Source organism: Hypomesus nipponensis, chromosome 2 (genome assembly GCF_054491055.1).
Source record: "Hypomesus nipponensis isolate SF chromosome 2, ASM5449105v1, whole genome shotgun sequence".
Lineage (NCBI taxonomy): Eukaryota > Metazoa > Chordata > Actinopteri > Osmeriformes > Osmeridae > Hypomesus > Hypomesus nipponensis.
Genome location: NC_140362.1, coordinates 21858415 through 21885489, shown reverse-complemented (window position 1 = coordinate 21885489; position 27075 = coordinate 21858415). Strand labels below are relative to the sequence as shown.

General features: G+C 53.3%; 1 protein-coding gene across 1 annotated transcript; it reads left to right on the top strand.

The window, feature by feature from the left end:
- The first annotated feature begins 808 nt into the window (after positions 1-808).
- Positions 809-27075, top strand: adamtsl4 (ADAMTS-like 4). Its single transcript, XM_084668931.1, has 17 exons — positions 809-1003; positions 2341-2404; positions 3143-3780; positions 4183-4912; positions 12028-12130; positions 17357-17496; positions 18329-18533; positions 19346-19530; positions 20187-20352; positions 21252-21476; positions 21610-21739; positions 21943-22147; positions 22889-23062; positions 23327-23503; positions 25096-25275; positions 25996-26143; positions 26549-27075. Exons 1-17 carry the CDS (start codon positions 981-983, stop codon positions 26677-26679), a joined length of 3624 nt encoding a protein of 1207 aa, XP_084525057.1. The 5' UTR covers positions 809-980; the 3' UTR covers positions 26680-27075.

Here is a 27075-nt window from a genome sequence, read left to right as displayed (position 1 = left end):
CCTCGGGCCCCTTCATCCCCTTGAGGAGAGTCTGTTAACTGTACCATGGTGTCTCCTCTCTCTGGGAATAAACAGCGATAACAAAAACGTGTTAGGGTTACACTCCACTGTTAAAGATGAAAGAGAGTGGAGTTTTGTGTTTCAGAAGCCCTCAAAGTCCAGATCAATCTGCATTAAAATCATTTCATCAAAGACTTTTATATCAATCATTCATCACCAGTTTGGTGGTTCAGGATGGTTCATTGGTTTTGTAGCTTGGCACTAAGGCCAGGGGGTTTCTTATCGCATGTTTGCTGTTGTACAACAACAAGGCTTATGCTTGTCTACCACAGAGGGCCCTGTAGCCAAGACCTGCCAGCTCAGAGCAGTTGTCAACAATGCGCAAATTATTACACTGATCAGAACAAGTTCACACAATAGAGCATTCTTGTGTAGGATTGTGCAACTGAGAAAGCGGCTCTGAATTTCAGTGTAATTATTACTTACAGTCGGTGCCTCCGGTTGTGAGTGTGTGTTTGTGTGTCCGAGAGGGTTTCGTACGCAGGCCTGTGTGTGATGGGGCTATCGGTGTGTTGTAGGGTACATATGTGTGTGGGAAAGAAACGTGTCACGGCGCGAGACAGACAGAGAAACTGAGAGAGACTGTTGAGAGGTGCGTGTCCCATCCTCGCGGCCAAACCTCTATTAGACGTCACACCAGCTTATTATAGGAACAAAGTTGTCGGGTATAGGACAGAAAAAAAAATTGGACCTTCCCCTTTCTCCAAACTCCGGGGCGGTGAGTGTGACAGATCGAGGAGGACAGAGAGGGAGAGACAGAAAAAAAACAGAGAGAGAGAGAGCGCACGCGAAGAACCCAGCACCGCAGCACAGCGGTTTCCTCACCGATAGGAACGGACTATAGGAGCCTGGCCGGTAAAGACCAAAAGCAGCGTATTGATCCCAGGACAGGAACTCATCACAGTGATCAGGGTGGTAGTATGCGGGTCGGCGTTTTATTCAGGTGAGTTGTTGAGAAAACCACGCTGACCCAAACAGCCACAACCTGTGGGTTATTCGCGTCCGAAACTGACCCCCAGTTACCTCGACAGTGTTCGTGGGGATTGAAGTAACGTATGCTACATATTTTTCGCGATGTTCAATGAAAGTGTGTTGTAGTAGTTGTTAGCGTAAAAGTTGAAACCACGCGACAACCCTAACCCTGCACGGCGGGGTCGGAATCCACCCTGGGGCTCGAGGTAGGGGCGAGCACAGCTCCCCCTCTCTGCTTGGGTTTGGGAACTTTACCCCGTTTCCTTTCCGGTTTCAGCCCTTCGGGTCTTTGCGTTTAATCTACAATGTGCCACTGTAGCAACCAGCACGAGAAACGTGGACGCCGTGTAGGGGGTCGTTATTACGGCCTCAGCGGCTCTGTTGTGTGGGGCTGCGCGAGACCTTTGTCTGAGTTTTTGGGGATAATTGTTTAGTCTAGTGTGGGGACAGGTCCTGAGACCGCGGCGGTGCACCACACTGGGATGACGAGACCAATTACAGCGGTTGCATGTGGCCTGTGGATTTGTGATTGTGGTGATGGTTTATGGAATTGTGGTGGGTCCGTGGGCTACTGTTCATGCATCAATCTGTGGTTTGTGTCAAGCACATGGAATCATGGTCACGAGACGACAACCACATCCAAATCCAGAAGCTCTCCTCCGCAAGCGCCTGGTTAAACATGATGATTGTAGATGTGTGATGATGGTTGGATATAAATGTAAACCACATCCTCGTGGTGTGGACGCTCCAGGGAGATGTTTGGAAAACATGGGGTTAGGAGCGATTAGTTTGTTAACACCTTCTCGGCATTTCCAGATTGATTTAGCTGTTTACTTCTGACCCTTTAAAGGAAAAACAAACTGTTCTGTTGAGGACTCGCGCGCCTGCCTGGGAAAGAACGAGACATGTGTTCTCAAACGCAGTTATGCGTTTGGAACATTTAGAATAATTTCCTCCCAAACAGCCTGATTTTAACAGAATGTCCTGTCATAAAGTAAGTGTTGAGTGCTGGACCTCTGGACAGGGTTTATTTAGGCCACCTTCTGTGAATCGGTCTTGCCTGGAAAATACCAAATGTCACAGCTTTTTAGTTTGAATTTGTCATTTATGAAACAATTCAACAAACTCCTTAGCTCCCCATTAATCTCCCACCTTGTCATCTCTCTGTCTCTCTCTCTCTCTCTCTCTCTCTCTCTCTCTGTCTCTCTCTCTCTCTCTCTCTCTCTCTCTCTCTCTCTCTCTCTCTCTCTCTCTCTCCCTCTCTCTCTCCCTCTCTCTCTCTCTGTCTCTCTCTCTCTCTCCTTACAGGCTTTATGTGTTGTGGGGGTTTGTGGTCGTCACATCCTCCCTGACAAAAGCTGTGAAGAAAAAGGTAAGTTGTCTCTGTAGTTCTCTCTGAGTGGTCTCTGTCAGTGCGTCCCAGTGACAGAAAGCTTAGCACAGCCTAGCACAGCCTAGCACAGCCTAGCACAGCCTAGTCTGGGTCAGTCCTGGTCTGGGTCAGTCCTGTTCTGGGTCCTGGTACCTTCTCCAGGGAGTATGGACACACACCTAGTCCCCAGTCTAGTTCCACCTAATGGGGAACTGAACATGCTTTACAAACACATACACACACACACACACACACGTTTTCAAACACATAAAAGCACATGCACGTGTCTAACACATGCATGTCACACACACACACACACACACATGTTCTCATGGTGTTCCACTCATACTGGTATTCAAAACAAGATCTGGATGAAGAAGTGGAGCAGGGTCTCATGTTTTGGTTGTTCTGAATGGAAACTTTTGTTCAACTCTGGTTGGCTGGTCTGCCAAACAAGCCAATGGCAGAACACACACAAACACACTCAGAGTTCTGAAATGTGAAGGGAAACATTTATACAAAGCCGCAAAGAGAAATGCATCAAAGCTCGTTCAGGCTCACAACGTGTACACACACACACTCTTACACACACACACACATTCACACACGCTACCGCAGCAAATCTCATAATGTCACTTAGCCAAGGGATCCCACAGTGGATCTTTACCTGTTACAGGGTTCACCTGCAGTGTGTGTGTGTGTGTGTGTGTGTGTGTGTGTGTGTGTGTGTGTTTTCAGGGGACAGGCCGGAGGTCCAGGCAGGTGTTTGGAGCCGAGTCCCCTGAGGGGGTGTGGTCTCCATGGGGGGAGTGGTCAACATGCTCACAGAGCTGTGGAGTAGGAGTGGCTCAGAGAACCAGGAAGTGCCTGCCTCCACCTCCTCGCCAAACTCCGCCCCTCTCCCACGCCCCCCCTAACTGGGGCGGCTCTTTCTTGTCCTCCTCCTCCTCCTTGTTTACTCCTGGGGGGGGCGGGGCCAGTCACCCTTACTATCCCCCTCGTTACCCCGGCAACCAGCCGGCCCAGCATGGGGGAGGAGCCGAGCCAGACAGACAACTTCCTCCTTATTATTCCCCTGCTCTCTCAGCCAATCAGAGTCCAGGATTGTCTCTGTACCGTGACACGCCTGTAGCAGACGGGGAAGGAGGCGTGTCCAATCCAGCTCCTCCCTTCTACCGGCCGGAATTCTCAGCTGCCAATCAGGAACAGCCGCCAGTGTCTGTCTATCGTTCACCACCATATCCTGCTGCTCCACATGGCTACAACCAACCAACACGGATCTCCAGGAGGCCGGCCAATCCTAGCACAGCGAGGGGCGGTGGGGGAGGTAACAGAAGGTCAGTCTCCACCAATCGGGAGGCTTTGCCTGCCAGTAGGTGAGTGTGATTGGTTAAAAAGCTAAAAGGAAGGGGACTTGACTGAGATGTTTTATCAGGTTTTTTCTATGGAGTGGCTGTTGTTGAAGCCTTGCATAGCTAAGGCATCACCGAATGGAGTTCATATGTTAGTATGAGTCATGGGGGTGTGCGTGTGAGTGTGTGTGTGAGTTCATGTGTGAGTGTGTGTGTGAGTTCATGTGTGAGTGTGTATGTGTGTTGGGAGTGGTAACACTCCTATTGGTCCTGCTGATCTTATCTACTGTGTTTCTGTTCTTTGTCATACCAACATTACCCTCGTCAACACACAAACTCCCACTCACTCACTCACACACACATAAACTCCCACTCACTCCTCACTGTGTGTGTGTGGTAACCTCTCCGTCTCCTCCTCTCTCTCAGGTCCTCCTCCGTCCGCCCCGGGCAGTTTGGGTACGGCAGGGTTCCCTTCTCCCTGCCGTTACACCGGCCCAACCGGCAGGCCCGACACACCGCCAACGCAACCGTCACCGCGGCAACCCCGGGACCAGACGTGGCCGCTGATGTCAACGACACGGACGGAACGGCGAGGAACCGGGCGGAAAAAGAGAGGGAAGGAAGGAGGTCAAGAGTGGAGGAGGAGAGGAGAGAGGAGGAGAGGAGAGAGGAGGAGAGGAGAGAGGAGGAGAGGAGAGAGGAGGAGGGCGGTACAGAGTCACCGGCTCCGGGGTCAACAGCTGTGGTGGTGAAGCCCGTCAGACCGGAGCGACAGACAGACAGACACCTCCACACACACGCTGCAGCGGGGCGTGGCAGGGCAGGGGAGAGAGGCCCGCCCCAGTCACGTCCTCTCCCACACAGCCGACGAGCGTTCGACTGGCACGCGGTCACCGCCCCTCCCCCACCTCTCCACCCCCACTCCCCCTCCCTCTCTCACCCCTACTACTCCTCCCCCCTCCACCGCCCCGCCCCCCAGCACAGAGAGAGAGAGCCCCAGTCTGGTTACAGCCCCCAGGCCCCGCCCCCCCAGCCCAACATCTACCCCCTGCAGCGCTCCCAGCCCCCCCACCTGGAGCCCGAGGGGGAGGGGGGCTCCCCCCAGAGCTACAGGTGCTTGGGAGAAGAGAAGGAGCACCGCAAGTGCTTCTCACAGGTACGTACAACCTTGGCCTCAGCCAGCACTCTCACATCTACGTGTCAGATTGTTCCTCACTAGAGTTCTCCTTCCGTTCCTCAGTGTTCGAACCCACAGACCCACAGAATGCTTTGCTCATTCCTCATTTTGTTAGCTGGAATATTTACAGCCTGTACAGTGCTTGCCACAGTGCTGAAATGGACTGTTGGGTTGAAGTGAGCTGTAAAGTTAGAGGTCAGGTATGTGTGTGTGTGTGTGTGTGTGCCTGTCTTGTGATAGGTAGATCATTCCCCAGCTCCAACAGTAGTCTGTTGTGTCTGGGCGCTCATATGGAAACTGTTCCCCTTCTGCTCCAGGACGTTTACTGTGTGTACCCTGGGTCGGCATTAGAATGTGTGTGTGCGTGTGTGTGTTTGCATACGCATTTGTCTGTGTGTGTATGTGCACATGCCTAAGTTTTTGACGTGTGCGTGTGGGCACAGGCAGTTCCTGTCTGTGTCTGTGTGTGTGTGTGTGTGTGCGTACACATGTAGAGGTTTGTGTGTGTGTGTGTGTGTATTGCAGCGCCAGCCCTGTCGCTGGGCCTACATGAAGCTGCAGCGGTGGACTGAGCTCAGGGACGCAGGGAGAGACACACCCGTCAGTCCTGATGGGTCCACAGTACGACCCTGCTGCTGCACCAGGAGGAGGGGGAGGGGGGGGGGAGAGGACAAGTAGAAGGTGGAGGTGCAGGTGGAGGAGAAACAGGAGGGGGAAGAAGAGTTGGAGGAGGGAGGAGCAGGAAGAAGAGGGAAGAGAGAGAGGAGGGAGAGGTGGAGGCCGGAAGAGAGGAGGGAGAGATGGAGGAGGGAAGAGAGGAGGGAGAGGTGGAGAAGGAGAAAGGAGAAGGACAGGGCACTCTAGGAACTGATTCCACACCTGTGTCCAAAAGTGACTTTGAATTTAAATCCACAGGAGTCCAACTACTCCTGTTAGGGTAGTTTGTTTTGCTCCTACTGGGCAGCTTTGAAGTGAGGCAGCGGCCCTAAGCCTTGCTGACAGAATCCTGGGTTTGCTTTCCGTCTCCGAGTCACAATTAGTCTCCGGAACTGAAACCTACAGTAGCACTCTGTTTGTTTCTCATTTCACCTAATGAAGATGGGCTGTCATGTTCCATTGGAATTGTGTTTGTGTGTGTTGGCATCTATGGGGGAGCTTCTGGATGTGTCAAGAGTTTTTTGAGTGACATTTGTTACTTTTTTTCAGATGTTATTTTTTCAACCTTCCCCCCAAAAAATTCTAAAGAAAATGTCAACCTTTCAAAGCTTTTACTTTCTCTCTTTTGTTTTCAACCTTTCAAAACTTTTTTTTTCTCTCAAAAATATCGATTCTACCTTTCAAAATAAATAAATAATCATTACTTTTTTTTCTCACAAAAATATAAGGAGTGAAAGTCAAAGGTTATACAGCTCCTTTATATATGTGTCGAGTGTGTGTGTGCGTGTGTGTCGAGTGTGTGTGTGTGTGTGTGTGAGTGTGCGTGTGCGTGTGTGTGTGTGTGTCCAAGGGTGCCTCCAAGGGACACCCTTCTGGTGTTCAGAGGTTTTTGAGTGACAAGGCTGCACAGCTGTGTGCTTCGGTGCAAGGTCTTATCTGAGGGAGATAAAGTAGCGTGATCCACATACACACACACACACACACACACACACACACTTGTCTTGTGGAAGTAGCACTTGAGTTCAGGGCCAGGTAGCCAGGCTGTGGTCCTTGACTTCTCTTCTGTTTAGACTCTTGCAGTGTCTCTACCTCCCTGTGTGTGTGTGTGTGTGTGTGTGTGTGAGTGTGTGTGTGTGAGAGAGAGTGGGTGTGAATGTGTGTGGATTTAGTCCTTGGCAGAGGGCACAGTTTCTGTTTGCTCTGTGTGGCTCTGAGGTAAACCCTGTGATGATGATGAGACACTGAGTGTCAGTGGATGCTTGTGTTTGCGTGTCTGTGCTCTGCCTGTTACACACGTTTGTTTATATGTGTGTCAGCGTTCCCTAGTTCACGTCCTAACATCCTGTGTTTTACAGTCGTCACGTGTCGTGTGTGTGTGTGTTTACCCTGTTGCGTAGAAGCAGAGGGGGAACCGAGAGAGAGGTGGAGGAAGCGAAAGGGAGAAAGGGGGATGAGGGAAGAGGGGGAGGAGAGGGGGAGGGGAAGTGACGCGGTTAAGTGGTAGTGAAAGCAGGCAGTGTTTTTAGAAATGTGCTCCCAGGGGTGAGGGAGGGGGCGAAGAGGGGAGCGCGGCATGGCAAACAGAGAAGGGAGTGAAGGGGATGGCAGAGAGAGAGAAAGAGAGGCTTGACATGAGGAGAGAAGGGCACAGTGAGGGAGGTCTGGGAGACAGGGTCAGATAGAGAGGTCACAGAGAAGAAGAGAAGAGGGGATGGAGAGAGATAGGGGACAAAAGGGAGCGGGGAAGAGGGGGTCGACAGGAAGAGGACTGGAAGCAGGCAGCAGAGAAGGAGAAGGGTTCAAGGGAAGGTACACGTGTAACGAAAGAATGAGAAGAAGGGAGGAATAGAGGGTGAGTGTGTAAGAGGAGAGGCTCATTGCAGGAGGGAGAGAGGACGACAGGAAGGAATTTGCAAAGAATTAAAACGAACCTTGGAAAAGAGAAATGAACTTTGACCTGAATGTCAAACTGAAAAGCACCGCGTGAGACTAGTGACACATCTCTCTCAGGCTTCCTCTCTCTCTCTCTCTCTCTCTCTCTCTCTCTCTCTCTCTCTCTCTCTCTCTCTCTCTCTCTCTCTCTCTGTCTCTCTCTCTGTCTCTCTCTCTCTCTCTCTCTGTCTCTCTCTCCCTCTCTCTCTCTCTCTCTCTCTCTCTCTCTCTCTCTCTCTCTCTCTCTCTCTCTCTCTCTCTCTCTCTCTCTCTCTCTCTCTCTCTCTCTCTCTCTCTCTCTCTCTCTCTCTCTCTCTCTCTCTCTCTCTCTCTCTCTCTCTCTCTCTCTCTCTCTCTCTCTTGTGATGGATGTGTGATGGATGTGTGATGGATGTGTGGTGATGGATGTGTTGTGATGGATGTGCTGTGATGGATGTGCTGTGATGGATGTGCTGTGAGAGTGGAGTCTCTGCTCTGCTACTCCTTCAGAATAATGACATTGTTATCGCACAGACTTTGTTATGAAGCTGCAAACATACCTACATGTGTGCAGGACACACAGTCACGTATGCAGGAGCGCACAAACACACACACACACACACAGCAGTTAAAACCAGGACATCAAACTGATCCAGACAGATGTGTGTTCCTTCTGTCAGGAGCTCCTCATGACGGGCGGGCGGACGTCCTCCTGGGACCTGAGCAGGGACTGAGCAGGGACTGAGCAGGGACCTGAGCAGGGACTGAGCAGGGACTGAGCAGGGACCTGAGTAGGGACTGAGCAGGGACTGAGCAGGGACTGAGCAGGGACCTGAGCAGGGACTGAGCAGGGACTGAGCAGGGCTTGTGAGTGTGTGGGGGCAGCTGCGTCCGGGTTAGGGTTAGGCCCTGCCTGGGTGTTCCTGTGGAGGGCTCTGGTAGCCTCCCAGACTGGACTACTGTTCCCATCAGACCTCAGCTCTCTGAGACCGTGGGTTTGTCTCACATGAGCGTTTTGTGTGATTAGGGTTTAACATGTGTGTGTGTGTGTGTGTGTAGAGAGAGAGAGAGAAAGAGAGTAGGTTCCAGGACAAAGCCCCTGCCCCACAGGCAGTGAGACCCTGTTTGTTCACCCCCACTCTAATGGTCCTATTCATTACCAACAAACCCTCCCTCCCTCTCCTTTCTCCCCCCCCCCCCCCCCACCAGCAGTAAAACACAACTAGAACTTTCTCTGGCCTCTATAAAAACATTCTCTCTCTCTCTGTGTCTCTCTCTGTGTCTCTCTGTCTCTCTCTTTCCCTGTCTCTCTCTCTCTCTGTGTCTCTCTGTCTCTCTCTTTCCCTGTGTCTCTCTCTCTCTGTGTCTCTCTGTCTCTTCTCTCTTTCACCAAAAGCATTCACGTCTTTCACCTGCTCAAAACAACATCTATACGTCTTTCCCCCTCCCTGTCCTCCCATTCAACAACAATCAGTTCCTCACTTTCACATTCTGCCCTTCCACATTCTCTCTGTCCTCTGCTGGCAGGCCACAGCAGTCTCACCTGCGTGCATTCTGTACTGAACTGTGTGTGGCAGACTTTGAAGTGTCTGTTTATCTGTATTTGGAAATGGCTTGATTCCCTTGTTGCTAGATTGTTGGTGCAGAAGCAGGTCAGTTTAACAGCTGTGGTGAGTGGAGCAGGTCAGTTTAACAGCTGTCGTGAGTATCCTGAAGACTTCAGACATTTTTCAGATGACTTAAGTGTTGTATCGCTTCCATTTATCCATTCAGCAATGGACAAAGCATTTTTCCATCCCTCTCCCTCCTCTCTCCCTCCTCTCTCTATAGCCTCCCTCTGCACTGCAGTAAACCCATCAGTCTAAGTCACTCCTTAAAGCCATTCAATATCTGTCACTCTCTCTTTCTCTCTTTCCCTCCTCCCCCTGTCACTCCACCCCTCCCTCCTCCCCCTCCCTCCCCCTCCTGTTCACTCTCAGACACACTCTCAGAGGCACCTCTAACCCTCTCTATAGACACACACACACACATTGGGAATGCATGTACACACAAACACACACACACACACACACGCCTGATAGAGATGCCATACATGTACCCACTAGTAGTAAAAGGACCAACGCCTTACTCTCCCGTCCTTCCAATAACAAGGTGTGTTTCTCCCGTCTGTAAACTGAAGTGAACACACACACCTATACACACACACCTATACACACATACACGCACGCACACACACTGCTCTACTTCCTCTCAGTATTCCATGCTGTCTGTACTGGCACTCCCTCCCCCCCGCTTCTCCTTCACACACGTTAGAGAAGAATCCAACTCTTACGTCTGGACAGTGTGTCTGCATGAACACACACACACACAATCTCTCTCTCTCTCTCTCTCTCTCTCTGTCTCTCTCTCTCTCTCTCTCTCTCTCTCTCTCTCTCTCTCTCTCTCTCTGTCTCTCTCTCTCTGTCTCTCTCTCTCTTTCTCTCTCTCTCCCTCTCTCTCTCTCCCTCTCTCTCTCTCTGACCTTTCAAATCCTGTCCTCCTTTTTCTGGTATTTGTGTGACATGCATACACACACACACAGACACACATACACACACTCTCTGTGGGGTCTACCAACTGTTTATGTCTGAAGCCCTACACACACTCACCTACTCACACGCACACACACTCTGTATTCTTCCTGCTATCATGGGACTATCATGTGTTTATGCCAAGTACAAGTATTTACAGCCGTTACTAACTGTGTTTCACACACACATCCGCAGAGATTTACACACTTCAGCAGATGCAGTCAGACACGTACCATGGACACTTAGAGACAGACACACACACAGACACACACACAGACACACACACACAGACACGCCAAAGCCCTCAGTATACAGCCTGAACACCTCCTTAATCCACTCAAGAAACTCTAAAGCTGTACTTACAGTTACAAAATATAAATATGGTGGATACACACTCACACACTCACACACTCACACTCCGGGTGATCGGTGCACGTAAACATGACCAGGTTCACCCTCGTTCCCCTGAGACAGGTGCCAGTGTGTGTGAGTGTGTGAGTGCGTGTGTGTGTGTGTGTAATCTTCACATTCCTCTCCACGGCATTACAAGCTGATCCAGTTACTGTGTGAAATTGAGTTTGGTGCCCACGGCCGACCTGTGTGTGTGTGTGTGTTCTCAGGTTTATCTTTAGTAGTGTGTTAGGTCTGCTTCAACCAGAAGCATCACATTCTCATCTGCTGTGGGAACTGGACATCTGTCAATTAACGGGTGTGTCTGTTGGGCTGTATGCTGTGTGTGTGTTCCAGCTGTTGGTTCCAGCTGTGTGGATTAAAGAAGAGAAAGAGAGAGAGAGAGATAGGGAGAGGGAGAGGGAGAGGGAGAGGGAGAGAGAGAGAGAGAGAGAGAGAGAGAGAGAGAGAGAGAGAGAGAGAGAGAGAGAGAGAGAGAGAGGGAGAGGGAGAGGGGGAGAGAGATGAAACAATGAAGAAAGATGGAGAACGAATCACTGAAAGAGTGAAGGAGAGTGTGAACACTGACTGACATGAGGAATCTGGGAGGCCTGTGTGTGTGTGTGTGAGAGAGAGAGTGTGAGTGTGTGTGTGTGTGTGAGAGAGTGAGTGTGTTTGCGTGAGAGTGTTTTTGCGTGTGTTCATTTGATCTAGTCATATATCAGTGAGTGATTGAGTGGGAAGGTGGTGGCCTCTTCGAGTAACGTGACCTGATTAAGCTGTGTGAGTGAGTGTGTGTGTGTGTGTGTGTTATAGAGATATAGAGTGGGGTCCCCTCTCTGACAGCACCTTTAGCAGTATGGGGCCGTTAAAACATTAACATAAAGCTAATGGGGTAACCAAATCCTGGATCTGTGTGTGTGTGTGCGTGTGTGTGTGAGGGGTCAGGCTGCTTTCGGATAAGGGGCTGTGCGTGTCTCCTTTGGGGCTGAGTTAACTGTTGATAGTTCTTCAGGATGGTGAACTTTAACAGAGTTTTAATACGTCCATATATTCTCCAACAGTCTTTAGTGCTGTGCTATGCTTTGCTCTCTACATGGTCCTTACTAGCAAATGCATATACACTCACACACACAAGTGCCCAGACACACACACGTGGTCACACTCAACGGTATTGGACAGAAAAGCAGGGTGGATTTATGTGTGTGGCTGCTTCCAAACACTCTTATTATTTCCATATGCTCCTTAATTCATCAGCTCGCTGTCAAAAAGGCAGTTTGGAGACATTGTGTGTGTTTGCATTTTAGTGTGTGGAGAAAGTCTATCAACTTTCTCTCTTTACCTCTTTTCCTCTGTCTCTAACACTCTCTTCCCCATCTCTCTCTCTCTCTCTCTCTCTCTCTCTCTCTCTCTCCCCCATCTCTCTCTCTCTGTCTCTCTCTCTTCCCCCATCTCTCTCTGTCTCTCTCTCTCTCCCCCATCTCTCTCTCTCTTCCCCCCATCTCTCTCTCCCCCCCCCATCTCTCTCTCTCTCTCTCTCTCTCGATCTCTCTCTCTCTGCCTCAGGTCTGTGGGGGAGGTGTGCTGGACTCCAGGGCAGAGCAGTGTGCAGCCTTCAACACTCAGGAGTTCATGGGTCGACTCTACGACTGGGAGCCTTTCACTGAGGGTGAGTACACACACACACACACACACACACACACACTGATGTGCACGCACATACAGACACACACTGTGGAGAAATGGGCACAAGCTGTGTGTGTGTGAAGTCAGAGCTGTGTGTGATCGTCATGGCACTTTTGCAAGCCTCTTTTTTCCTGCCCAACCCACCACAAGTCCCTATGTGATTGGAGGAGCCATGAAGGGGGGGGGGAGGGAAGGGGGAGGGAGAGGGGGAGGGAGAGGGAGAGGGGGAGAACGAGTGCGAGTGATTGTCTGTTTGCTTCTCTCATTTGAAACTAAACATTCTCTTGTTTCTTTTTCCTTTCTATTGTCCAACATCCCTGGTTCAGTCACCCGCCAGGCTTCTCCTCCAGATAGACAGAGAGTAGGATTCCTACAGAGTGACATAAAGAGAGAGGGAGAGAGACAGAGGGAGAGAGAGATGGAGAGAGACGGAGGGAGAGAGAGAGGGAGAGAGACGGAGGGAGAGAGAGATGGAGAGAGACGGAGGGAGAGAGAGAGGGAGAGAGACGGAGGGAGAGAGAGAGGGAGAGAGACGGAGGGAGAGAGACGGAGGGAGAGAGAGAGGGAGAGAGACGGAGGGAGAGAGAGATGGATGCATGGAGGGAAAGTGTTTCTTGTCAAAACCAGAGGGACCAAGGGAGAGGGTGTGGCATTGTGTTCGCTTTCTTGCTAAATGTTGTACAAAACCAGAGAGGGAGAGAAGGAGGGAGAGAGGGAGACCGAGAGAAAAAGAGAGAGAGAAAGGGAGAGAGAGAAAGGGAGAGAGAAGTGAATAAAGAACGCTATAACAGAGGGAGGGAAGTGTGGAAGCTGTAAACAAGAGTTTAGGGTAAGTTTAGACAGATGAGCAGAGTTTGAGTGAGAAAAGTATACATGGAGATTTAGGAAGCAAAAGAACGAGATGGAATGGCGGAGGGAGGGAGGGATGGGAGGGAGAGAGGGAGAAAGGCAGCTGTGGAATGATATCATCAGAATTTGTCACTGTTCTCACAGATTAGTGTGTGTGTGTGTGTGTGTAAATGTGTGTGCGTGTGTGTGTGTAAATGTGTGTGTGTGTGTGTGTGTGAGTGCTGTATCAGTTGTCAGTTGAGGCCTCTCGACAAGCAGAGCTTTTACAACGTAGAACCGACGATACCAGAACAGGCAGACAGGGATCCACACATTCAGATATATGGCTGCTTCAGAAAGTTTGCACAGACAAGGAATTTACTTTGGCAGGAAGGTGCATACATTCAACATATAGTACATCTTAAATAAGTGGTGTAAACAAGTCTAACTATGTATACAAAAGGTTCAGTCTAATGAACTAATACTAACTAATGCTGAGGGGACAGGTATGTAAAATAAATACAGTCTACAGTAAACCCTGTGTCTACTGTCCCCCTGCGTGCCAGCGACATGTCGCTGTGCGTGTGAGAGTCCTCAGACCACTGTGCAGGGCTACCAGCGGTGGGAAGGGTTAAGATCCTCATTCAAAGGCACAAGGGGCTTATCAGTCTCTATCTTGATGGTAAACGGATCCCACAACATGTGTAAAGAGAGACATGTATTAGTGATTTGGAGATACAAGGGCGGGTTTGACTGGGTTTTTGGGGGTATTTCACACTGTTCCTTAAGGTCTCTGAATAGGGTATGTAACATTGGTTGGGCTGAAAATGGCCCGGGTGCTGTTCTGTGCCCCCTGATGCTTCCTGTGAAATTGTCCTGGGAAAAAACGCTAGGTTTTCTCCTTTATGGTATGCTCATGAATATATATATGAGCTGCACGCTGATCTGGACAAACGTGCATCTTGAATGGTAGATTTGCAACACAGGTTATTTATTCAAATGAAACACAGTCAGAAACATGAAATAACGCGTCAGTCCCCATTGCCAATTCTGATTGGATTTTAAGAGCAGATTGACTGCTGTAAAATAGGAGACTATTTGCATATATTGAACATTTTCGCCCCCCAAAAAGCTTACAAAATATGAAATGTACCTTATTGTGATTCCAGTATTCTAAAATGTGAAAACATTTTCCTCCAACACTGAACCAGCAAACTTTGCAAAACACAACTTTTGTCATTGCCAAAACTTACGGCCACGACTGTATGTTGTGTGTGTGTGTTTGTTTGGGTTGATGTTGTAAGCTTGAGTCTAAATGATTCCTGCCCTGTAGAGTCCTGCAGAGCTTGAGACCCTGCTAGTTCAGACCAGCTGGGTGTTCTAAGCTCAGACCCTGCTAGTTCCTCACACTGTTATATAAACTGTCTTCAAGGTGTTTATCACAGTGTACGATTATCTAAACCCTTCATCTGAAGGCTCTCCTCGTGTGGACGGTGATGTTTGTGTGTGTTACGTGCTTGCCTGGCACTGCGAAAGCAGCCTTCGATTCAGCCTGTGTAGCTTATATACACAGAGCACATACTTTAACTCACTGTACTTTGTTTTAACCGGTTTATTGCGTAACTGTTAAACATGGCAGCCATCGTGTTCCTGTCCTCCTCGCTTCCCTCTGTCTGTGTCCTTTACAGCCCTCATCCTCTCTGAGCCCTCATCCTCTCTGAGCCCTCATCCTCTCTGAGCCCTCATCCCCTCTGAGCCCTCATCCCCTCTGAGCCCTCATCCGCTCTGAGCCCTCATCCTCTCTGAGCCCTCGTCCTCTCTGAGCCCTCATCCTCTCTGAGCCCTCATCCCCTTTGAGCCCTCGTCCCCTCTGAGACCTCATCCTCTCTGAGCCCTCGTCCCCTCTGAGCCCTCATCCTCTCTGAGACCTCATCCTCTCTGAGCCCTCGTCCCCTCTGAGCCCTCATCCTCTCTGAGCCCTCGTCCCCTCTGAGCCCTCATCCCCTCTGAGCCCTCGTCCCCTCTCTGAGCCCTCATCCTCCCCTCTTCCTGTCTGCTCCCTCTCTTTCTCTCTCCCTCCGCTTGAGTTTGTTTAGATGGAGAGATAGTGGGGAAGTATATTTAGACCACATGTATTCCACTGTCTGAGCACTAAGCTCAGTGAGAGAGGGGGAGGGAAAGAGAGAGAGGGAGAGAGAGAGAGGGAGGGAGTAATGGATGGGAAGGGGAAAGAGAGAGAGAGGGGAGGCAGAGGAGAGATAGAGATGGAGGAAGAGGAGGACAGATGATAAAGTATACCCAAACATAGAGGAGAGTCAAGGACAGAGTATGGGAACCCAGAAAGACGGTGGAGAGGAGAACATGGAAAGAAAGAGGTCATGAGATGGCAATATCTCTCTCTCTCTCTCTCCCTCTCCCTCTTTCAGTCTAGGTCTCTCTCTCTCTCCCTCTCTCTCTCCCTCTCTCTCTCTCCCTCTCTCCCTCTTTCAGTCTATGTCTCTCTCTCTCCCTCTTCCTCTCTCTCACTGTCTCCAGTCTAATCTCTCAAAGATAACTATGATGGACATAGAGAGGGATAGAAGGGAGGGTGCTGGGAATTCTCTCCCTCCTTCCCTCGCTCTCTGTCTCTCTCCCTCTCTCTCTCTCTCTCTCTCTCTCTCTCTCTCCCTCTTTCAGTCTATCTCTCTATGTCTCTCTCTCTACCTCTCTCCCTCTTTCAGTCTATGTCTCTCTCTCTCTCTCTCTCTCTCTCTCTCTCTCTCTCTCTCTCTCTCTCTCTCTCTCTCTCTCTTTAACACTCTCCCTCTTTCCCTCAGTCTCTCTTTCCCTCTTTCCCCCTCTCTTTCCCTCTGTCTCTCTCTCCCTCTTCCCTTTCCCTCTGTCTCTCTTTTCTCTCTCTCTTTCCCTCTGTCTCTCTCTCTTTCCATCTGTCTCTCTTTTCTCTCTCTCTTTCCCTCTGTCTCTCTTTTCTCTCTCTCTTTCCCTCTGTCTCTCTTTTCTCTCTCTCTTTCCCTCTGTCTCTCTCTCCCTCTTCCCTTTCCCTCTGTCTCTCTCTCTCTGCCTTCCCTAAAATGAGACATCAGAAAAGCCAGTATGAGAGGCAGGACAGAGTGAGAGCAGACTTGAGACTGGATGCATTCACAGTCTAATTTATGAGATCACCGATGGCTCCCTGCTTATGAGGGCCTGAAGACTTGAACTACACAGAAGGAGACAGGCCAAAACCAGCACGCTCACACGCTCCACGTTCCTGCACACGCTCCACGTTCCTGCAGGTTCAACACTGCAGCTATTTCAGGTAGAATACACGGCCTCTGATTCTCATGATGGATCCATGCTTCAAGGAAAGCCTAAAGAGTAGGATCTTTGACCTTTATGTATCGCCCCAGCCCCAGTACCCCTCCCCTCCCCCCTCCCCTCTCCCCCCTCCCCCCGCCCCTCCCCTGGGGGCCTCTCTCGGGTCACTTCAAACAGACTGACTACAGTACAGCCTCTCAGACTGGTGTCCCTCTTTCCTTTCATCTCTCCATCACTTCATCTGCCTCTCTCTGGATGTAGACCGCTCATCATCGCTCACACACACACATACTCACATACATACACACATACACACACACACACACACACACAAGCACACCCTTACACACACTCACACACACTCACACACACCTTGTCTTCTCCATCCTGTTTTCCCTCTATGGGGTTCACTATATTCTGAGCTCATCTGTTCATCTGTTCGTCGCCAAAATTCCCAAATGGTTTCATTTCCTCTGTCCTCCAACCTTACACAGACCCCTCCCTTCCTCTCTCTCCTCACCTCCTCTTCTCTGCCTCTTCTTTCGCTGTGAACGTGTAGCCTGTTTCTCTGGCTCAGTCTCTCCTGACTGAACGTGTAGCCTGTTTCTCTGGCTCAGTGTCTCCTCACTGCGCGGCCTTGCTCTGCCCTCACACCTCCTCCATGAGGGTTTCAGGAGGGAGGGACAACATAAGAGAGTTGTCTTCCTCAGACGGTGAGGGGTTATTATGGTCTGGCCAGTGCTTCCTCAGCACATGGAATAAAGCTCAACTACCTCTGTTCTGTGCCAGACACACACACACACGTGCATGCACTTATGCACCCACAGACTCTCACACACACACAGTCCACACTTGAGAGTGTGCACACACACACACACACACACACACACACGGAGAAGGGCAGAAATGAAGACAGGTGATGTCATTCTTTTGAAACTCAAGCGATGTGAGTGTGTGTGTAACCTCTCTCTCTCTCTCTCTGTGGGGCAGTGGGGCTGGACAAGCAGTGTGTGTGTGTGTGTGTGTGTGTGTGTGTGTGTGTGTGTGTGTATGTGACCTCTCTCTCTCTCTCTCTGTGGGGCAGTGGGGCTGGACAAGCAGTGTGAGCTGACCTGCAGACCTGCTGGGTATCGTTTCTACGTGCGCCAGGCTGAGCGTGTGAGGGACGGGACCCCCTGCCTCAACACCAGCACCACCGCCGTGTGTGTGGCCGGACGCTGCCTGGTGAGGGTGTGTGTGGAGAGTGTGTGTGTGTGTGAGGAGAGGGTGAACAGGGTGTATGTATGTATGTATGTATGTATGTAAGTCTCCTCCTGTTTGAGGTCGAACTCTTCCAACAATCTGTCTGCTTCTCTCACTTTTCCTTGGTCTGTTTCTCTCTCTCTGTGTTTGGTTCTCTCTCCTCCTCTTTCTCTCTGCCTCTCTTTCTCTCTGCCTCTCTTTCTCTCTGCCTCTCTTTCTCTCTGCCTCTCTTTCTCTCTGCCTCTCTCTCTGCCTCTCTTTCTGTCTGCCTCTCTTTCTGTCTGCCTCTCTTTCTCTCTGCCTCTCTTTCTCTCTGCCTCTCTTTCTCTCTGCCTCTCTTTCTCTCTGCCTCTCTTTCTCTCTGCCTCTCTTTCTCTCTGCCTCTCTTTCTGTCTCCCTCTCCCTTTCTCTGCCCAGCTTTCTGGCAGTAGAAACAGTGGAACAGTTACCAAATAATTTTACAAGCAACAACGAAATAAACACTGGCACAGGATGTTAAATGTCAACAATTGTAGAATAACTATTTTGTCTCCCTCTCTTCCTCCCTCCCTCCCTCTGCCCCCCCTCCCTCCCTCCCTCCATTATGACTCCTCTCCTCTCCTCCACTCATCTGTAATTACATCCATACCCTTCCCCCCTTTCCCCCCTCTTCCCACCCTCTCCCCCTCCCCCCCTCTCCCTCCTCCTCCCCCCTCTCCCTCTCCCTCCTCCTCCCCCCTCTCCCCTCTCCCTCCTCCTCTCCCTCCTCCTCCCCCCCCTCTCCCCTCTCCCTCCTCCTCCCTCCTTCTCCCTCCTCCCCCCTCTCCCCTCTCAGTCTGAGGGCTGTGATGGTGTGCTGGGCTCTGCTCGGGTGATTGACAGGTGTGGCGTGTGTGGGGGGCTGGACGCCTCCTGCAGGAAGGTGAGCGGTACCTTCCAGAACACCACCGTTCCCCTTGGTTACCACAAGATCCTCGACATCCCCATGGGAGCCACGGCGATCAACATCACCGAGAAACGGGCCAGCTCCAACTACCTGGGTAACACACACGTAGACTCACACACACATTCTTACATAACTACTACAATGAGTCTGAGGTCTGGTTGTAGCAGAGGGAGTGTCGAGATGAGAGTTGTTTATGTGTGTTTCTGTGTGTGTGTTTCTGTGTGTGTGTTTCTGTGTGTGTGTGTTTCTGTGTGTGTGTGTTTCTGTGTGTGTGTTTCTGTGTGTGTGTGTGTTTCTGTGTGTGTGTGTGTGTTTCTGTGTGTGTTTCTGTGTGTGTGTGTTTCTGTGTGTGTGTTTCTGTGTGTATGTGTGTTTCTGTGTGTGTGTGTGTTTCTGTGTGTGTTTTTGTGTGTGTGTGTTTCTGTGTGTGTGTGTGGGGGGTGGGGGGGGGGGGGGGTGAGCAGGCTTGACCAGGCTGCCTGGAAGCTGATAAAGCAGGTTAGGGTTAGAGCCCTTAGGAACCCAGGGGAGTGTGTGTGTGTGTGTGTGTGTGTGTGTGTCTGTGTGTGTGTGTGTGTGTGTGTGTGTCTGTGTGTGTGTGTGTGTGTGTGTGTGTGTGTGTGTGTGTGTGTGTGTGTGTCTGTGTGTGTGTGTGTGTGTGTGTGTGTGTCTGTGTGTGTGTGTGTGTGTGTGTGTGTGTGTGTGTGTGTGTGTGTGTGTGTGTGTGTGTGTGTGTGTGTGTGTCTGCTGTTTGTTAATGACACTACACTCCACTGTCTGTGTTTGTCTGTCTGGTTACGTGTGTGTGTGTGTGTCGGAGTGTATATGTGTTCTAAGAATGTCCTGGCTAAACTAAACATGACTTTCAAACGTGACCCTGAGCTGTGGTGCCCCCTGCCTCCCCAGCCGTGCGCAGCGGGACGGGGGGGTCTGTGGTGAACGGGCGCTGGGCGGTGGACCCTCCTGGGGACTACCATGCCGGGGGCACCACCTTCACCTACACCCGCCCCCGGGCTCAGGGTGAGGGGCAGGAGGAGAGGGGAGAGACTCTCACTGCCCCAGGACCCACCACCACCATACTGCAGCTCTATGTGAGTACTGTAACACACACACACACACGCTCTCTCTCTGTGACATTCCTGTTTGTTTCTGTGCTCCTCGTCCAGGACAGCTTTAGCAGGGTTAAGGACAGCTTTAGCCCGGGTTAAGGACAGCTTTAGCCCGGGTTAAGGACAGCCACAGGAAGGCCAGGGCTAAGCTAGCGGGGGTCTCTGTAATAGCAGCCAGATTCCCCCCGGCTGAGATCTTCATAAAGAGCTGGAATCCTCTGGAGTTCTTTCAGCCCTGGATGAAGGGGTGGAGGGGGGAGGGTGGAGGGGGGAGGGGGGAGGGGGAGGGGGAGGGGGGAGGGGTGTGAGTGTGTGGCAGGCAGGGGTGGAGGGCATGCGAGTGTGTCTGCGAGGGGGAAGGAGGGGGGGGGAGCAGTAAAGATAGCAGGCTGCCCTTGGCTGGGAGCTCCTGATCCCTCTGGAATCACCTACATTCATGAAGGATTAATCAGTTATAAATATAAATGTGCGGTACGAGGAGGTTGTGTCTCTGCATGAGCCCCAGCCCCACAGGCAGGGAGGCCGAGTCCTTCAGTCAGCCGCCCTCCCAGAGTCCTCCTCTCTGGGCTCGGCTCTGTGGCTCCTCCACACTCACTGCCAGTCTGATGTTCTCCTCTATCTCGGTTCTGTCTCCCCAGATCATATTCCACAAGCAGAACCCAGGCATCGACTACGAGTTCTACATCCCTGTGGAGAACAGAGATGCGGAGAGGGAGAGGGAACTGGTTGTGGGGAGATCCAAGGAGTGGACTAGAGACCCAGAGAGACCCAGAGCTGGAGGGAGGGCACCCCTGAGAGGCTCCAGTGAGTCTACTGCCCCACACCACTCCTCCCTTCCTCCTCCTCCTCCTCCCTTTCTCCTCCTCCTCCCTTCCTCCTCCTCCTCCTCCCTTTCTCCTCCTCCTCCCTTTCCTCCTCCTCCTCCCCTTCTCCTCCTCCTCCCTTTCTCCTCCTCCTCCCCTTCTCCTCCTCCTCCCTTTCTCCTCCTATCCTCCCTTCCTCCTCCTCCCTTTCTCCTCCTCCTCCCTTTCTCCTCCTCCTCCCTTTCTCCTCCTATCCTCCCTTTCTCCTCCCCCTCCTCCCTTTTCTTTCCCACAACAGTCTCTGTCTGTCGCCCTGTTTTGTCGTCTGTCTGACTTTGGGTTGATGATTAAACAACCGAAACAGCTGTGGGTCTCAGCCAGAGATGGGATCCTCCTCAGCCAGAGATGGGATCCTCCTCAGCCAGAGATGGGATCCTCCTCAGCCAGAGATGGGATCCTCCTCAGCCAGAGATGGGATCCTCCTCAGCCAGAGATGGGATCCTCCTCAGCCAGAGATGGGATCCTCCTCAGCCAGAGATGGGATCCTCCTCAGCCAGAGATGGGATCCTCCTCAGCCAGAGATGGGATCCTCCTCAGATGACGTGCCAGTCCACCCCAGAGTGTTGTGGACTGTGTTGTTCTCCAACTCTGATGATGTCATCGTAACATCATCAGACCTTCCCATGATGAATAAACTGCTGACTCACATTTTGTTGTTTTTCTCTCTCTCTCTCTCTGTCTCTGTCTATGTCTCTCTCTCTCTCTCTCTCTCTCTCTCTCTCTCTCTCTCTCTCTCTCTCTGTCTCTCTCTCTGTCTCTCTCTGTCTCTCTCTCTCTCTCTCTCTCTGTCTCTCTCTCTGTCTCTCTCTGTCTCTCTCTCTCTGTCTCTCTCTCTCTCAGGCACTCTCACTGTGGCAGTAGAAGACCCTATCCTTCCTCCGCCTGTCTCTGCCGCCTCCTCCTCTTCCTCAGAGAGGTGGACACCTGATAAGCCCCGCCCTCGTGTGGCCGCGCCCAATCGAAATGCCAGAATCCCTCCTCGTACGGACCTGCCCCCAGACACTCAGCCTCCGTTTGTGTGGAGGCGGGGCTTGCTTACAGAGTGTACCACTTCCTGTGGCAAAGGTCAGCCTCTCACAATCTGCTCCTCCTCACTGTGTCCATGTGGGACTGGGTGTCTACTATGTTACCGTCTTCAAGACCGTACAGGGGTCTCCCTCCTGTGGCCACTGACAGTACTGCATCCCTGTCCCCCCAGGCTCCCGGTACAGGCTGGTCCTGTGTGTCAATCGCCACACTGAAGAGGAAGTGGCGGACATGAAGTGTGACTCAGCAGCCAAGCCCAGCCCTGAGGAGGAGGCGTGCAACACACAGCCCTGCCCACCGTTGTGAGTGCTGCGGGTCTGGTGTTAGTGTTTACGTTATTAAGTACATGAATTACTCAATTCACCTCAACTCTCTCCCCCTATCTCTCTCCCTCTCCCTCTCCCTCTCCCTCTCCCTCTCCCTATCCCTCTCCCTCTCCCTCTCCCTCTCCCTCTCCCTCTCCCTCTCCCTCTCCCTCTCCCTCCCTCTCTCTCTCTCCCTCTAGCTGGGAGGCCAGTGCGTGGTCAGAGTGCAGTGTATCGTGTGGTGAGGGCATGCAGCAGAGACAGTTGCAGTGCCGTCAGAGCTTTGGGAGTCGCTCCACCATGGTGCACCCCCAGCGCTGTGCCGCCCTGCCCGCCCCAGACTCCACCCAGCCCTGCCAGCTCCAACTCTGCTCCCACTGGGAGACCAGCCCTGACTGGAGCACGGTCAGTCAACACAGCCCTCACAGTGTGTGAGGGGGTGTGTCTATGAGGGGGTGTGTCTGTGTGTGAGGGTGTGTGTCTGTGTGTGAGGGGGTGTGTCTGTCTGTGAGGGTGTGTGTGTGTGAGGGGGTGTGTGTGTGAGGGGGTGTGTGTGTGAGGGGGTGTGTCTGTGAGGGGGTGTGTCTGTGTGTGAGGGGGTGTGTCTGTGTGTGAGGGGGTGTGTCTGTCTGTGAGGGTGTGTGTGTGTGAGGGGGTGTGTGTGTGAGGGGGTGTGTCTGTCTGTGAGGGGGTGTGTCTGTGAGGGGGGGTGTCTGTGAGGGGGTGTGTGTGTGAGGGGGTGTGTCTGTCTGTGAGGGGGTGTGTCTGTGAGGGGGTGTGTGTGTGAGGGGGTGTGTGTGTGAGGGGGTGTGTCTGTGAGGGGGTGTGTCTGTGTGTGAGGGGGTGTGTCTGTGTGTGAGGGGGTGTGTCTGTCTGTGAGGGTGTGTGTGCGTGAGGGGGTGTGTGTGTGAGGGGGTGTGTCTGTCTGTGAGGGGGTGTGTCTGTGAGGGGGGGTGTCTGTGAGGGGGTGTGTGTGTGAGGGGGTGTGTCTGTCTGTGAGGGGGTGTGTCTGTGAGGGGGTGTGTGTGTGAGGGGGTGTGTGTGTGAGGGGGTGTGTGTGTGAGGGGGTGTGTCTGTCTGTGAGGGTGTGTGTGTGTGAGGGGGTGTGTGTAGAAGCCGTGGATCATGCTTGGCTGCTCCTCTCAGTGTTCGGTGGACTGCGGCGTGGGCAAGAGGACCAGGGGGGTCCGCTGTGTCAGTGACCATGGCAACGTGGTGAACGACAAGGAGTGCAGTTCCAGGCTCCGCCCACAAGGAAGTGAGGATTGTCACATGGGGCCTTGTGTGACTAACTGGTACTTCACTGACTGGTCAAACACTGTAAGTAGCCCTCCCAACACACACACACACACACACACACACAGACACACACACAGACACACACACAGACCCACACACATGCACACACACACACAGATAGACACACACACAGACAATGGTAGAAACAATATTTTTGAAAGCGTAGTCAGTACAACTTTTACCAGAGTCTTTTTAAACATGAGTATCTGTACTTGTACTAGAGTGTAGGATGTGTGTCCTGTACCATCTCTGTCTAACATCTGTCTGTCTGTTTGTGTTCCTCAGTGTTCTGCGCAGTGTGGCCCGGGGGTTCAGAGGAGGGAGGTGGTGTGTCTCACCCGGGGTGGGGGCAAAGAGGGGGGGGGAGGGGACTGTGTGGGGGACAAGCCTGCTGACATGAAGGCGTGTAACGGGGGGCCTTGCGTGCCCACACACATGTGGTACAGCAGCCCCTGGACTCAGGTAGGACCTGGGGTGGAGGAGGGCTGGAGGAAGGAGGGATGTGGGGTGGAGGAGGGCTGGAGGAAGGAGGGATGTGGGGTGGAGGAGGGCTGGAGGAAGGAGGGATGTGGGGTGGAGGAGGGCTGGAGGAAGGAGGGATGTGGGGTGGAGGAGGGCTGGAGGAAGGAGGGATGTGGGGTGGAGGAGGGCTGGAGGAAGGAGGGATGTGGGGTGGAGGAGGGCTGGAGGAAGGAGGGATGTGGGGTGGAGGAGGGCTGGAGGAAGGAGGGATGTGGGGTGGAGGAGGGCTGGAGAAAGGAGGGATGTGGGGTGGAGGAGGGCTGGAGGAAGGAGGGATGTGGGGTGGAGGAGGGCTGGAGGAAGGAGGGATGTGGGGTGGAGGAGGGCTGGAGGAAGGAGGGATGTGGGGTGGAGGAGGGCTGGAGGAAGGAGGGATGTGGGGTGGAGGAGGGCTGGAGGAAGGAGGGATGTGGGGTGGAGGAGGGCTGGAGGAAGGAGGGATGTGGGGTGGAGGAGGGCTGGAGGAAGGAGGGATGTGGGGTGGAGGAGGGCTGGAGGAAGGAGGGATGTGGGGTGGAGGAGGGCTGGAGAAAGGAGGGATGTGGGGTGGAGGAGGGCTGGAGGAAGGAGGGATGTGGGGTGGAGGAGGGCTGGAGGAAGGAGGGATGTGGGGTGGAGGAGGGCTGGAGGAAGGAGGGATGTGGGGTGGAGGAGGGCTGGAGGAAGGAGGGATGTGGGGTGGAGGAGGGCTGGAGGAAGGAGGGATGTGGGGTGGAGGAGGGCTGGAGGAAGGAGGGATGTGGGGTGGAGGAGGGCTGGAGGAAGGAGGGATGTGGGGTGGAGGAGGGCTGGAGGAAGGAGGGATGTGGGGTGGAGGAGGGCTGGAGGAAGGAGGGATGTGGGGTGGAGGAGGGCTGGAGGAAGGAGGGATGTGGGGTGGAGGAGGGCTGGAGGAAGGAGGGATGTGGGGTGGAGGAGGGCTGGAGGAAGGAGGGATGTGGGGTGGAGGAGGGCTGGAGGAAGGAGGGATGTGGGGTGGAGGAGGGCTGGAGGAAGGAGGGATGTGGGGTGGAGGAGGGCTGGAGGAAGGAGGGATGTGGGGTGGAGGAGGGCTGGAGGAAGGAGGGATGTGGGGTGGAGGAGGGCTGGAGAAAGGAGGGATGTGGGGTGGAGGAGGGCTGGAGGAAGGAGGGATGTGGGGTGGAGGAGGGCTGGAGGAAGGAGGGATGTGGGGTGGAGGAGGGCTGGAGGAAGGAGGGATGTGGGGTGGAGGAGGGCTGGAGGAAGGAGGGATGTGGGGTGGAGGAGGGCTGGAGGAAGGAGGGATGTGGGGTGGAGGAGGGCTGGAGGAAGGAGGGATGTGGGGTGGAGGAGGGCTGGAGGAAGGAGGGATGTGGGGTGGAGGGCAATATGGAAGGGGGATAGTTCATTTTTATTTAATAATTTTACTGAATAATGAACAGATCAGTCAGTTTGTGGACATTTTATTAATCCTAGTTTTTTCCACTCCTCCTCCCCTGCTCTCCCCCTCTTCCTCCTCCCCCACTGTCCCTCTTCCTCCTCCCCTGCTCTCCCCCTCTTCCTATCTCCAGTGCAGCGCTGCGTGCGGGAACGGAAACCAGCGGCGAGACGTCATCTGCGTCCAGAAGCTGGGGACAGATTTCACTGTGACACCGGCGGGCGAGTGTGCCCACCTGGACAAGCCCCCCTCAGTGCAGGAGTGTGAAGAGGAGCCCTGCCAGCCACAGTGGTTCAACACTGAGTGGAGCACGGTGAGGGGGGGCGGGGGGGGAGGGGGGAGGGGGAGGGCAGGGGGGGAGGGCAGGGGGGGGGGCAGGGGGGGAGGCAGGGGGGGGGCAGGGGCAGGGGAGGAGGGGGGCAGGGGGGGCAGGGGGAGGAGGGGGAGGAGGGGGGCAGGGGGGGAGGCAGGGGGGGGGGGCAGGGGGGGGGCAGGGGCAGGGGGGGCAGGGGGGGCAGGGGAGGAGGGGGGGCAGGGGGGAGGGGGGCAGGGGAGGAGGGGGCAGGGGAGAGGGGGGGGCGGGGGGGGCGGGGGGGGCAGGGGAGGAGGGGGAGGAGGGGGGGGGGCAGGGGGGGGGCAGGGGCAGGGGAGGAGGGGGGCAGGGGGGGCGGGGGGGGCAGGGGAGGAGGGGGGGAAGGGGGCAGGGGAGGAGGGGGGCAGGGGGGGCAGGGGGGAGGGGGGGCAGGGGAGGAGGGGGCAGGGGAGAGGGGGGGCGGGGGGGGCAGGGGAGGAGGGGGGAAGGGGAGGGGGGCAGGGGAGGAGGGGGGCAGGGCAGGGGGGGCAGGGCAGGGGGGAGGGGCAGGGGAGGCTGGGCAGGGGAGGAGGGGCAAGGGGAGGAGGGGGGGGCAGGGGAGAAGAACACTTGAGAGTAATGTTGTTTGTGAAAAAAAAGACAAACTAATATGGAACGTTTTTATAAGTAAAAGAAGAATAAGAATAATAATTAGTCTGAAATGTCCTTGCTTTCTCTCAGTGCTCACGCTCCTGTGGGAAGGGCGTGCAGGTGAGGGAGGTACGGTGTCTCACGGCGGACAAACAGCACAGCCAAGACTGCGATCCCACCGCCACGCCACAGCAGGAGCAGCGCTGCAACACCATCCCCTGTGGGCCGCTGGTCACTGGTGGGGCTCTGCGCTTCAACATGCACAGCAGTCATGTGTGTCGCTGCTGTCTTGCTGTCTATATTTAACTACCTTCTCATGCACTGTTTCTCTCTCTCTCTCTCTCTCTCTCATTCTCCCTATCACTCTTTCTCTCCCTCTCTCTCTCTCTCTCTCTCTCTCTCTCTCATTCTCCCTATCTCTCTCTCTCTCTCTCTCTCTCATTCTCCCTATCACTCTCTCTCTCTCTCTCTCTCTCTCTCTCTCTCTCTCGCATTCTCCCTATCTCTCTCTCTCTCTCTCTCTCTCATTCTCCCTATCTCTCTCTCTCTCTCTCTCTCTCTCATTCTCCCTATCTCTCTCTCTCTCTCTCTCTCGCATTCTCCCTATCACTCTCCCTTTCTCTGTCTCTCCCTCCCTCTGTAGATGAGAACTGCAGGGACAGGCGTCATAACTGTGTGATGGTTGTCCAGGCCCGTCTGTGTGTCTACTCCTACTACAAGACAGCCTGCTGTGCCTCATGCACCCAGAGTGCCCAGCGGGCCAAGAGGCACTGAACAGCCAATCACAGCCCCTGATTAGGGGTCAAGGGGGTCACGATACACGAAGTGCAGGTCACCACGGAAACTATCTGGCTATGGAAACTGAGTGTGTAGAATGGATGTGACTATATAAGACACGGTGGCCTTGTCACGTAATGTGACATATTATATACTGTGAAAATGAATAACGAGCTATATAGATTCACCTCCTCCTTGTTTTGTTGCTCTGACCTTTCTAGAAGGATCTGTGTGTTCTGTCAGTAACGGTGTAAGGCCGGGAGTGCTGTCTGCTGTTCTCTCCACTCTACTCCCTCAGTGTCTGTGTCTGGGAGACGGGAAGGGACTTCCTGTTCACCTGGAGTGGAGGTCCACCTCTGTCTCCCAGCCGAGCCATGTGACCTGTCAGCCTGG